The sequence below is a fragment of the Sinocyclocheilus anshuiensis genome, unplaced genomic scaffold (genome assembly GCF_001515605.1).
Source record: "Sinocyclocheilus anshuiensis isolate Anshui unplaced genomic scaffold, SAMN03320099.WGS_v1.1 scaffold932, whole genome shotgun sequence".
NCBI lineage: Eukaryota > Metazoa > Chordata > Actinopteri > Cypriniformes > Cyprinidae > Sinocyclocheilus > Sinocyclocheilus anshuiensis.
Window position 1 is genome coordinate 370,593 of NW_015552597.1, and position 14,240 is coordinate 384,832.

At 35.7% G+C, this 14,240-nt stretch overlaps 2 protein-coding genes across 8 annotated transcripts in view; one reads left to right on the forward strand and one right to left on the reverse strand.

Annotated features, from left to right (window-relative positions):
• LOC107665664 (neurabin-1-like) overlaps nt 1-6,306 on the reverse strand; it is a 50,717-nt gene extending 44,411 nt beyond the window's left edge. For 2 of the 5 annotated variants that reach the window (XM_016456644.1, XM_016456640.1), the window contains exon 1: nt 1,986-2,186. The gene's annotated coding sequence lies outside the window, so the exon portion shown is untranslated. Of the gene's footprint in view, nt 1-1,780; nt 1,804-1,985; nt 2,187-4,528; nt 4,587-6,078 lie in introns of those variants that run through there. The other 3 variants (XM_016456641.1, XM_016456642.1, XM_016456643.1) reach the window with 3 other exon arrangements.
• Nucleotides 4,556-14,240, forward strand: part of LOC107665667 (epsilon-sarcoglycan-like) — a 13,896-nt gene continuing 4,211 nt past the window's right edge. Inside the window, exons 1-6 of one of the 3 annotated variants that reach the window (XM_016456648.1) lie at nt 4,556-4,696; nt 10,743-10,865; nt 11,183-11,340; nt 11,830-11,902; nt 12,484-12,682; nt 13,271-13,433. In XM_016456648.1, the coding sequence (XP_016312134.1) occupies nt 4,660-4,696; nt 10,743-10,865; nt 11,183-11,340; nt 11,830-11,902; nt 12,484-12,682; nt 13,271-13,433 (753 nt within the window). In that variant the 5' untranslated portion in view covers nt 4,556-4,659. The remainder of the gene's footprint in view (nt 4,697-10,742; nt 10,866-11,182; nt 11,341-11,829; nt 11,903-12,483; nt 12,683-13,270; nt 13,434-14,240) is intronic. The other 2 variants (XM_016456647.1, XM_016456649.1) reach the window with 2 other exon arrangements.

Genomic DNA, 14,240 nt, shown 5'->3' on the forward strand with positions numbered 1-14,240 from the left:
TACACTGTAAAAAGTGGAAACTTGTCATTAATTTGTGACCCTATAGAGTAAGTGACCTTAAGCCCATATATGCAATAAGTGCCACATAGGCCTAGTTGTTGTTATATTATATACATACAGTATATAAACTAACATTCAAAAGTTTGGGGTTGGTATGTTTTTTAATGTTTTTGAAAGTAGTCTTGTGTTCATTCAAGTTCAAGCATTTATTTGATCAAAAATACTGTAAAAACAGTAATATTGTGAAATATTACTACAATTTAAAAACAAAGTTTACTATTTGAATATATTTTAAAATGTAATTTATTTCTGTGATGGCAAAGCTGAATTTTCAGTAGTCATTACTCCAGTCTTCAGTGTCACATGATGCTTCAGAATGAACATAAAATTATATATATAGAAGCTTTTTGAGCCAAAAAATATCTAATGATCTGTCTGTGAGTATAATCAAAGAAATATAACTTTTTTTTTGTCAAGTCGGATTATTAGAAATGACTGCATTGACCCATATTGTTCCTAATAAGCTCACTAAGATAAGAACCTACAGTACAGAACTTCTTATAAAAAGCATTAACTGAAATCACTGTGCTCAGAACACAACCTTTTAATTCAAGAACTTTACCCACTTACATTTTATTGTGGAGACACACTGAGTCTCACAACAAGCTGCAGCATTGGCAAAAAAAAAAAAAAATGAAGTTGATACAATGACCTGAGACAGAAAGCTTAAAAGTCCAAATAGATGCTCAGAAAGGAGTGTACCAGAGAAACTGGCTGACTTTAAGATGACCATGGTAAGATTAAAGTAACATCCAGACTGAGAATGATTGGATATTGTTGAATGGATGCTGCTCAGATACTCCAGTTTGAACAGCAGCTCTTTAATTAGTCACGCTGACTAATCAAAAATGAATCTAAATTGAAGTGTCTAATATGATGTGAAACATTTACATTGGAAATGTATATTCCAGTATATAATGTATACACATTATAAGCCCACTCTGAAATTTGCAATTAAATAAAGCAGTTTAATTTTGTTAGTGTTTTGATGAGACATGAATCTCAAACTTAACTTTAAGTCTGCTCACATATCTACACAAAAACATGTGAAACTTAGATTTGGGTTGACTTAATAGAGTCACTTCCCCAAATTCGTTGTTACAATAGCCTACTAAACAGCAGCAGGGCAGATGAAAACAACAACATCTCTAAAGCAACTCTGCACATCAGTTTGTAAACAACACATCGAATAGGGGCTCGGATGCTGGAAGATGCCTTTGCACTGGCTCTAGAATCCACCGCCCTGGTTCTTGAACATAATGCGTGATCATCACTTTGCCATAAGGGTCGACGGAGCACTCAATTTCAGCGCGATGATGTTGATGCACGATGTGTTTTCGACGCAGATCTCGATGTGACTCACAGATTAGATTTGCCTTCCATCACCCATCGTGTAAACCGCAGACAGCCGCTGCATTTTAGTCTGCCAGGATGGTTTTAAAATCCACCCCACATCTCATGAATGAATATTTTATATCGATAATAAGAGCACGGAAAGGCAGATGCACATTTCAGACCAACACAAGGACAAAAATATAACTGTGCGCGCTACCTGCATGATGTAAAACAGTTGTTGTTGGTTAGATAACAGCGTGCATTTAACGCTCACAACATGCATAACGCAAATAAACGTGAAACACATTTGTGGGAAATGTAAATATGCATTTAGCAAAAGTGCGACCATTGCGCTATTCAAAGATGATGAACAACCAACCCTTACGCGCATCACATCACATCGCCTGCATCACTGACAGCTCCATCGTACAAACCCAGGTCCATAAACACTCCAAAATTACAGACCTAGCTCATTCCAGCGAGTGTATTTAGCCACAACTAGCAAAACATCGCACACAAACACGAAACAGAAGTGGCACAAGTATTGCTTAACTCCCTTGTTGTTGCTCCAAAACAAAAGAGTGACTTACCTACGCCTTCAAATGCAATGTCAGTTATCCCAGGAATAAATGTGTTCTCGCTTTAAATCATTGACCAAAGGGGAATGACATCGAACAACATTTCAATTCAGCTCCGCTATCAGCATCAAGCCGCCATGCTGGACTTCACCAGACAATTGACACAATATGACATACAAGCAGGGCTTTACACACACACACACACACGCACATAAACACGAGAGCGCAGCTAGACAACGTCATTGCAGGCGAGGGGTGATGCCGCCATTCCCTTAGTAGGGGTATTGATACACAACACCATTCAGAGTCAAACTATCACTCAAACGAAACCAGTTCCGTATTTCTAAACTTATTTACCGCAACTGTGTTACTTGTGTGCTATTTTAATGAGAGCTTCAACAGTGTGACAGGTGTGTTAACATTCAAGAATGGTTTAGTCCAGTAATCTGTGTAGAGAGGGAACGAGCAAACTGCAGTCTGGCAAAGGAAAGTAAGTAATTAAAATCGCAGCATAATAACTAGTGGTTGCGTTAGAGGCCACGTGGTGACAAGAAGGAGAATTCAATACAATCTATAATGTGATCAGCTGATCAAATAGCCAACAATTGAGTTTTTACATAGAATTTGGGAGCATTCAGAATTCAGGGAATATATATTTATAGCGTTATGCCATATAGGCCTATATATATATATATATATATACACACATATAAATGGCAGCTCCTGTATTCTGTTCTGTGTTGACATGACAAGAGTATATATTGTATATATATTTTAGAATTTTTAATTGACATATGTATAATTTCATATTTGCGTTCATTATTTCATGTTTGCAATATTTACCATTTTAAAATGTAAAACATTTTTAATAATTAATATAAACAAAATTCAGTCAATAATATTTCACATTCACAAAATGCACTTTTTCGTAAATGCATTTATGCTGCCATGAAATAGTCTGTCTAAATGCACTTTTTTGTGTTTATGCCACTTCAGATACAGCATCTGTGCCGCCTATGCAGTATAAGGATAGTGGCATAAAGTCAGTTCTAAAAGTATAAATATAAAAATAATGAATTATTCAGAGAATGAGAAAAACATATCTATATTCTGATTTAAAAAACATTTTTTTTACAAGGTTTAAGCTAGTGATGTGTACTGCAATCTAGGCCCAAATTGATTTTGTTTACTTCTTGTTTGTTTCATTAAGCCAATTTTGAAGCCAAACTCTTTGGTTTTGTGCCTTTAACCCAAAGACTGGCAAGGAAATTTAATGAAACTGCTCAACTGTGTTACGGGTAGCACAACAGAAATATTCTGTTACACCCTCATGTTTTTTTTTTTTTTTAGTACTATTTATTGCATAACATTTGATACCCTTGTATTCCTGTCAGCGGTTGTCTGGAGTTGTTGCTTAGCAACCTAAAATCTTGATGGCACAGAATGCAGCCTAGTAACACTTTTGTTCATGCGAGGTACAAAAAAAGGATACAGACCCAACAGAAGGTTTGTACCACTCATGGTGCTCGCTATAGGCTGTCCAGTTGTGCACAGTGCAAATGGCCATGACCATTTGCGTGCTCCACCTCTCCACGGGGGGTTGAATACATTTTAATAGACCTTATCTCATTGTCATCTTTAGAGCTTAAGGGGCATGATGGATGGGGGAGGGAGGAGTCTCCTGTGCATTATCCTTAGAGAGGGGTTGCGTTTGTGTCTTACAGCACTGCATTTGCACTACATGCTGAAACCAAATAAATAAATAAATCACATTTCAGTGGTCATGCTACTGTGTACATATTACACAAGTCATCAATTTTAAAATTGAAAGTAAAATCAAAGTGGTGTCAGTCACAAACAGCAAAGATAAACATATTGCACTTTTTTCAGCCACTTTAAATTATATATATAATACAATATGTGCTTTTTTAATACTAATAATTATTGCTAATATTATCACAATTGTTATTGTAATTATATTTAATTATAAAACATTAATTTTTTTCCCACTGATCATCTTTTTAATTACAAATAAGGAACAGTATTGCATTGAAATGAATGAATGAATGAATGAATGAATGAATGAATGGAAAAGGAGAAATACAAACAGCTAAACAAAGGACAAATCAGTACAAAAGATAAGATAATATATAGCTAATAATTTGGTCAGATTTAACACAGTATGGGAAATCTCAGCAAGAAAGACTTCAAATCTAAGCAAAGTTTTCAGAAATTTGTTCAGGTAGCCTAAATAAAAAAATGGCAAAAAATGACTGAAACAAATTTGACAGAATACACATAAGTTGAAAACATGAGCAAAAGTAGTCATGTGGGAGCTAGTTAGATAGATATTATGCAAATTATATAAACATCTATTTAAATCTTATATCATAAACCAAATAATAATAATAATAATAAATGCTTCGGTTTGCATTCTACAAAATAATTATTGTGTGGTTTGTACTACATATGTTTTCCATTCCGTCCTAACTGGGTCCCCCTGTAAATATAGCTTGTGATTTTTTCCAGCATCTGCGCCAGATGTTTCAGCCAACCAGCGCCCATCAGCTTCAGTGAGTGGGAGGAATCCGAGCAGCGGAGGATGATGCTTATGGCTGTCACATCCCGAGGACCACCAGCGACACTTCAAATGTGTGATGTTAAAAGCCACTGCGGCAAGTGAACGATGGCCTCGGTTGGCGTTTTCGCGGGGCTCATAGTGGGTACGTATATAGTAGACCTGAGACGACGACACTGGGAGAAATACTCGTTCTTTTCCATTGGATGATAGCTAGCCTGCTGGCTAACGGAATAGCTCTCGTTCTCATTACATCATATGGATAAACTGACTGGCAGTTAATCGTTAATTCAAAGCGGCAGAGACGGTATGTCAACTGTATTACGTGTAGGTGACGTTAATATAGCAGATTCCACTAATAATATATTATTTTATACCTGCCGCTGGTCTTATACGGTAGCTAAATGCCAGCAACATAATTACACTTGGTTCTTTTGCCTAAACAACAGGGATTTCTTGTCAATTTCTTGTCATTTGTTGTCTGGTCAAGATCACGACGCCGTTTTTCGTTAAATGGTTTTATGACACTTTTTCCTCTATTATTTTTCTTTGTCCGTTGTAAAAGCCGCAATTGTTCGTTCTGTCAGTGGCATAGACGGCCAAACCCGGGCTTTAATCGACTCCAAACAGAGATCTGTGTTTCAGAGTGGCGGTGAGTGATTGTAAAGACTGGCTGTGTCTCAAAAACGAGTATGTTACCTGCCTAGTAACGGTGGGGATTGTGGATCGAATCTTTTGAATCGGTTCAGTGGCCTTTTCTGCAGGTTATGCTAGATAATTAATGTTTTCATTTTTGTTTAACGTTACAATGAAAAATCGACTGGGAGACCACAGAAAACAACATAACAGATCTATTGTTGTTTTTCATAATTTTATGAACTGCTGTGAATTGCTTTTATCAAGAAATAACAATAATCGACTAACGCAGTCATATAGCCTACTTTAAAAAAGGAGAGATGTACAGCAGATGAATGAAAAATATGAGTCAGGTGAACTGGAATGATTCATTCTCTTAAAATATTAATTCAGTACACTGATTAATTCATGAACTACTTATACAGAAGGCTTGGGCATTATAGGCATGCATAGCCAGATACCCAAAGTGGTACATGTGAGATTCATAATGCTGACTAGGTAGGCAGCTCACTAGATTTTGAGACAAAGCCGACATGTTTGAAGCGATCATAACATGCACAGCACTTTGCTGTGTAAAGCTTTTTGGGCTTAACACCTGCCAACGTGCTGAATCACCAACCTATATAATTCACCTTCCTCTTGACTCTTTTGAAGTAGAAGGGGAAGAACTACTCCTTTAACAAAACCACTGTTTGTATATTATAACATGCAGTTGCCCAGTTATTCAACCTCTAATATATAACATTTTTTTTTTTTTAATTGTTTACAGTTTCACATACACCTTTTGATGTGCATAATACATTTTGCATTTTATGTCCATTATAAATGAATGCATTGATATTAAAACCAGTGTCCACTATTCAAATGTATTAAAATGAAAATCGGTATTACCTGATAAATGGACGGCTTGAGAAAAGCATTCACTCACTTCACTTTGAGTGTGTTCCCGGCTACAGCTTAGTCATGACAAGCTGACCCAGTTTTGTGCATAACACTGACATCCAGGCGCAGTACTTTGAACAGTTTGATGTCTTCACAATCCTGCAATTAGTCTGCACTGCCCCCCCCCCAATGAATCGTGAAGTGCATGAATTCCCCTTTGACCGGAAAAGAGAAGTCAGCACAGCGCTGATTCGACAGTTCAGTAGGACATCCCTGGCTGTGTCACGGAAAGGGAGGGAGCGAAAGAGAAAGTGTCTTTTCTCAGTTGGCACATGATGAATATCTTCATTTGGCCCACCCAAGGTCGGCCCACAAAATCATAAACCAGGATTAGCCATTTCTACTGCAGGGCTGTCTGTAATTTGTGTGTGTGTTTGCGCATGTGTGTGTTCGCTCTTCCATTACTTAGTGTTGAAAAGTTTGGCATTAACCATTAATGGTTGATCCATTAGAATATAGTGTTGTGGATTACCTTCAGATTGCCTTGAGTTCACATAGTATTCAAATCAGTTTATTAGGGGTGTAATGGTTCAAATTACTCACGGTTAATTTTTTATCATGGTTTTGACATACGGTTCGGTATGTGCTATTTTAGGGGAAAAAGGACTAGGCCTATACTGTCAAATAAAAATAGATAATAAGAACAAATTAACTACAAGCAACATCACAAATAAATACAATAGAGCAAAGATAAATAAAATAAAAAGTGCTTTTCAGGTTTTTTTAGGTAGTTCTAAGTTTAGTTTTTAGGTACAGAAATTGAATAAAATAATCAAATGTAAAAAACATTGCATATTTGACTGTATAAATTGAAGATTAATCCTTATTAAAGTTACAAAAGCTATTCAATAAAGAGCAGTGAATGATATCCTTGTCTTTTGTTTTTTTTGATTAACATTAAAAACACAGACAGCAGGTATATAGTCTGCTGTCACTTTAAGACAATGCACGGATCCAGTACACTGATGATGCTGTACGTTCATCCGACTATGTCTGCTAGGATGCTCACCAAGACGGGCATGTTGGACATAATTTTTGTGTGAATTTGTCCATTCAAGCACAAGACTTGAAAGAGAACTCAATATGTGCGCGCTGTCTGAGACGTGAGACCTGAATGCGAGTTTTCATTCGTGTCTTTTGGCTCTTGAATGTTTAAACAGGCAAGGCATAAATGCATTTAGTTTAAACACAGATAGCAACGTGTGCTGTTCAGGTGATGACGGCATAAATGACTGGTTAAATTCGTGCATACGGCACTGGCATTGAACAAAGTTTACAAAGAGGTTTGTGCACGTTTTTTTTGTTCATCGTTGTTGTAATGTATTGGGAAGCCAGAATGCGTATCCAACGACAGAAACATGCATTAGCCTAACTCTATCTGTTTTATGTGTTGTTATTTTTAACAAACCATATTACAAATGCGTTGTCAGATTGAAGTTGAACCGCAGTGCAAGTGTGTGCCGAACCGTGGGTGGAGAATGGTACGGTTCGATTTTTTTTTTTAACCGAGAACTGTTACACCCCTACATTTTATAGAGTCTGGGATGTGGTTTTGTTGCTTTCGGGTTTATATCAGGCTCTGGGCTAAGGTCGCCCTCAGGGTGACAGAATAAACCCCATGTGCACAAAACCACAGCCATCAACACCCCAGAAACAGATCAATTGCGTTGTCAGATTGAAGTTGAACCGCAGTTTGAACTGCAGTTTTTTCACAATTCTGCACGTGACCAGACGCGCAAGTCTTATTGGAATAGAACACCTTTCCATAAAAAAGTCATGTAACTCATTAAATTATGAATTATGCTTGCTTATAGTGTTTATTTACATGCAATGTCCGCATTGCTTTAGCAATAAGTTCACTAAAGAATTTATGCAAATGAGGTAACACAAAAATGCAAAAAAATCTGTATAGTGCAGTTCGCATGACACAGTTTCTCATTCTGAGTGCTATGTTGTGGAGGATGCAGTAACTACCGAAATCTGCATACTTTAGTGTGACTGTAGAGCATCACTCTAACAATGAGATCCAGAAAATTGTAAAAGTGTGCTAGTCTGCGCCGCTTGTTTGAATATGGCCTGTACTCTGTTGTAATCTCCCATTATAAATATCAATTGATCATTATTCGATAATTTGCTACATCAGTAATCACTAGAGAATTTACAGCCTGCCCTCTGCAACAATAATAGCATAACATTTTGAATAGGACATAATTTACCAAGAAAATATATTAACAATCATTTTATTAATTTAAATACAATTGTAAATAATTTGCATAAAATAACAACTAATAATATTTAAATATATTTAAAAATATCTTTTGATGCACAATATATAGGTGTGTTGGTGTGTGTGAATTTATTGTTGTGATTTAGATACCTGAATCAGCTCTATAAAATACTAAAAGTCTTCACCGCTTGTCTCAATATAGCCTAATTATAATGGTCTTCTTCATCATTTGATCATAATTGGACCAATAATGTACATAATCATTCTGTTTACAGCCTGCTTTCTGCAGGAATAATAGCATAACATTAATTGCAAATAGTGTAAATTAAAGTGCAATTTAAAAATAGCATTTATTTTATTCATTTAAAATTTAAATAATTTACATATTATATACTCTTATAGACATTATGCTTGTGTGTGTGTGTGTGTGTGTGTGAAAGAGATCATTTTTGGGGTAGGCTGGTTCTAATCCACTGGACAGTTTTGTTTGTTTGTTGATGTATCGAAAGATTATTTTATCTTTATGTCTTCATATTTGTAAGAAATTAACTCATTTGTAAGGGAATTAATTATTATTATTTCATTCAGGTTTTGAGAGGACTCGGATCTGAAGATTCGAAGTCATTATGTCAACTTTCTTTGTGTAATCCCTTGGTTTGTGCTGTCCTGACCAGTTTAATGTGCCTCCATGTAAGCCAGGGCTCCAGACAAAAAAAATCACTTAAGGAGCCATTGCCTTCTATAAGAAACAAAAATAGGTGCCAAATTAATTTTTTAATAACACAGAATAAACGTGTTTTATTTATTTATTTATTTTTAAACACCTTTACATTTCATTCATACTGTCATGTATTTATGTCTCCCCTCCTTATACTGCATCAGCATTTTAATCCATTTTGTAGATGTCCTGGGAATTTTAAGGTTCACTTAAAGTGGGAACTAAACGTCTTTCACACGTCAGTCACAATTCATTTAAGGCATTACATGCAAATTTTTAAGTCAGAACATGTACATTTATATAGTTGCCAGTGGCGATCTCAGCAAAATTAATATTTTTGGTCACAAATGCGAGCCGTTTAGTCGCAGTCTGGAGCCATGTAAGCACATGCTCTGCCTTGAGTGATGTACTAGGAGCTGTTTTGTATCTGAAAACTTGAAGAGATCTGGCATTTCTGTAGTGCATCGCTGCAGTAGCTTTCTCCCACTGCAGCACACTCCCCTGTGGAGATTTAAAACCAGCTTCCTCCCAGCTGACTTCAAGTGAGAAAAGAAAGACTGTAAAAGCATGCTGGCAGCCATCTCTCCAGGATCTATTATAAACTGCTGAAAAAAATGAGTACTTTCCTTTTAAATAATGCTTGAATGGGGAGTATGTGTGCATGTGTTATGCCAGAGAAAGGGTTTTGATGTGCAGAGTGAGGGGTGGGGGAAGGCGTGTGAGAGGTGCATTGAGCATTTGAGATTGTGACTCACTGTACTACCGTCCTAGTAGGACTGATTGGCCTGATACCCAACACACACTTACCCACTTGCTCACATAACACATTCTCACACACTCCCACTCAGATGATTTTTAAAAGAAAGAAACACACCCCGTTACATAAATGCATTAAAAATAAATACAAGTTAAAATAGAGAGTTTACATTGGAGTACTGGAAAAGGACAAACAATTATGAATGCAAAAATAATCACTGTTAAGCTTCTCTAAATCATAAACCTAAATTATAACATTATTTGTTATGTCTGTCTCAAGCATCAAATTGTTTATTATGGTATAACAAAATCTTATTTATTTATTTTTTAAATTTCTATTAAAATTTTATGTTTGGTTTTATATAAAGTATATACACTACCATTTAATAGTTTTTGATAGACGTCTCCTATTCTCACCAAGGCTGCATTTATTCAATCAAAAATAGAGTAAAACTGTAATATTGTGAGATATTATTACAATTCAAATAACTATTCTATTTTAATGTCATTTATTCATGTGATGATGGCAAAGCTGAATTTTCAGCAGCCATTACTCCAATTTTCAATGTCACATGATCCTTTAGATATCATTCTAATATGATGATTTGGTGCTCAAGAAAAACGTATTATACATATTTCAAAAAATTGTGCTGCTTAATGTTTTTGTCAAAAAATCTTTATAAATGTCTTTACTTGATCATAATTTGTCCTTGCTGAATAGAAGTATTAATTTATTTTCAAAAAAATTGTACTGACCCCAAACATTTGAATGGTAGTGTGTATATATATTTGATTGTTTTCTAATAGCTATTTCTTTATTGTCTGTGCAGATGTTTTACCGTTTACAGTAAGGGAATTTAGTCTGCCACATTACACTGCATTTAATTCTTTTGTCATTTCTGTCCACACCAGTGGTCACCATCCTCTCTAAGTCGCATGCGGACCGCAACGTTTATCCTTCTGCCGGAGTGCTTTTTGTTCATGTGCTAGAGAGGGAATACTTTAAAGGGGAGTTCCCACCGTATCCAAAAGCAGGTATATTTACTCCACTACTTACACAGTAATGTGCCTATACAGAATAAATGTTTCGCTCTATTAATTTTATGAAACACCTGTTCACCTTAGTAGCTACTTTGCATAAGTAGCAAATATCACTGCACACGAAACATATTAAAGTCAGTTTACATGTCAGAGCCTATATCTTCTAAGGAAATATGGCACATAATGAATGTAAAGAACATTTCTCTCCATAATATTTTTATTTTGCTGTAGCCATGCAAAAGCACAATTGGCACAGTCTGTCATACCTTATTGCTTAAATAAATACAACTGAAAATTATTCTTCATTTCAGGTGATTCGAGTAATGACCCCATCACATTTAACACCAACCTTAAAGGCTATCCCGACAGGCCTGGATGGCTGCGGTACATTCAGAGAACCTCTCATAGTGATGGAGTCCTCTATGGCTCACCAACCGCTGAACATGTGGGCAAGCCGACTATCATTGAGGTGTGTTATGTATAAACACATCTGACCTCATATACACTACCGTTTAAAAGTTTGGGGTCAGTAAAGTTCCTTTGAAAGAAATTAATACTTTTTATTCAGCAAGGATGCATTAAATTGATCAAAATTGACAGTAAAGCCAATATTATAATGTTACAAAAAATGCTTCAAATAAAAACGTTTTTAAAAATCTTACCGACCCAACTTTTGAACAGCAGTGTATAGTTTTTATTTTTTGTAGAAATAAATCTAATCATTTTTTGCTAGGAAAATAGAAGGTAACAGGGCAAAGTTGAAATTGTATGCATGAGAATGCTTATCTCCTCTTTGTGTATTGTTCAGGCTTTAGATTCATGTAAGGATTTGGCTTTGTTATTCTTCTTTACCCTTGAGAAACTTTATGTGTTTGCATCTGGTTCTGACTTTCTCTGCATGGTATGAATGTAAAGCTGTCCTGAGCCGGGCTTAAACTTTCCCTCTTGCATGTTGCAGATTACCGCGTATAATAAACGCACTTTTGAAACTGCCAGACACAACTTGGTGATAAACATCATGTCTACAGAAGGTGAGAGCCAAGGACTTTTTTGTTTTGATTTAGCAAATCTCATTATAACATGCAGCCATATGCTCAAAGAAAGACTTTGTTGTTTGACTGAAAACCTTAATATGGAGAATAATCCTAAAGTATGGAAAACATGTATTTTTAAGGTCATTATAAGATTCATGAATATACCAGACAGACATTAACGTTGTTTTTGTAACACTATTATGTAACACTGTAAAAAAAAATGATGATTTTTTTTAAACAGGTAATAGCATTGTTTATTTGTGTATTTTAACAGTATATTCACCATATTATATTTGGAAAAATGTTGCAAAATATTCGCTGTCTCTTTCACAGGCGGATCTGCTTTATGTTTATATTAAATGCTATGAGATTCCCATTACTGGTCTGTGTTTAGCTTTAAGCTGAGCAACTGTTTCAGTGCAGATGTGACCTTACTGTGATGCACACCACCATCTGACATAAAGAGACACTTCGACATGACAGCCATATTATCCAACTGTTATATAACCTAGTTTAGGTTACTTCTAATTGCATACAGGAAGATATGTTCATGTCTGTGCTCTTTTGCTCTCTGGCAGAATTTCCTCTGCCCTATCAGGCTGAGTTCTTCATCAAGAACATAAATGTTGAGGAGATGTTAGCCAGTGAGGTGCTGGGAGATTTTCTCGGTGCTGTCAAGAACGTGTGGCAACCAGAGAGGCTCAATGCCATCAACATCACTTCAGCGCTGGACCGGGGCGGACGAGTGCCATTACCCATCAACGACCTGAAAGAGGGGTGAGATCTAAAGATACACTGAAAAGAATTTATTTAAACATCTTATTGGCCCAGAACTTGTGATATAAATCAACAAATATTAAGTAGTAGCAGTAGTGTATCTTCTGGCTAATCTTAATTATGCTAACAAGTGGTTTAGTAACTGTATAAATTGCATTATTAAAAAATGAATTCACTCTTTGAAAAAAAAAACTCATGAAAGGGAGAACATTTTGTTCCAGAAGGCAGAAGAGAAGTGTGTATTGGACTGTGAATTTACGTAAGAGGCTGCCCGTCTCGGTTCACATTTCTTTAGAGGGATTCCCTCATGTGTTGGCATAAGTTGCTCATCAAATATTCATGTCCTCTTTCAGAAGATAAAATGTTCTATATGAAGCATTTTAGAAGCTCTCGGTTAGAGCAGAAAACACTCATATTTGCAGACAGAAGATGTATATTGTCCATCTAGTGCTATTGTCGTCAGAGCCTTTATGCTTCCTGTACATCATGGTTACGCCGAGTGCTAATTCACTGTCAAACTCAGCTTAAATATTTATGAATATTGTGCATAAATCCTTGCCCTTCAGTAAGTCTCTGTGACGTTCACAGCGTGTATGTGATGGTGGGAGCAGACGTTCAGTTCTCGTCGTGCCTTCGGGAGGTGGAGACCCCACAGAACCAGCTGCGCTGCAGTCAGGAGATGGAGCCCGTAATCAGCTGCGATAAGAAGTTCAGAGCTCAGTTTCACATCGACTGGTGCAAGATCTCTCTGGTGAGCACCAGATCTCTGGCTCTGATCTGGTTCATACTGTGGAATGAGATCCACCATGAGAGGCCACTGTTGTGTGCAAGTTAACATGACATTTACTTTTAGAGGCACTTTTGTATATGTACAGTATACTTTTTTTTTTTTTATTATTATTTTATTCCATTTTTCCATCATCTCAAATCAGATATTATTCCAACTTTACTTACAACCTAATCCAACAATAGCCATCTTTTGGTTTAAGAAACATTTAGCTATATGTGCCAAAAGTAACTTTACTATTGGGAGACGTAATGAGAAAAACATTTACATTGAAATCATAACATTGAAATTAACATTTAAGAAGACAGACTTTTACAATCCCCGCCATTATTGAATATGATTGTTTTCACAATATTTAAAGTAGAAGTTTAATTATATTAATTATAATTATTCATAAAACTTGAGATAAAGCTAGAGATAAAGTAGATATAAGATTAATATCAGAGGCATCAATTCAGCTTAGTCAGCAAAAGAAAAATATTGGGCATCAAAAACTACCTTTTTTTTCATCATTTGGTGTCAGTGAGATTTTTTTTATAAAGAAATTAGTACTTTTATTCAGCAAAGACACATTAAATGTATCAAAAGAGACAGTACAGACATTTGTCATTTGAAATTCTATTTCAAAAAATGGTCTGTGGAACTTCTACTCATCAAAGAAACCTAAAAAAAGTATCATGGTTTCCACAAAATTATTAGGCGGCTTACAACATTATAACGGTTTACAACATTGATAATAATAAGACGTTTAAAAAAAAAAAAAAAAAAAAA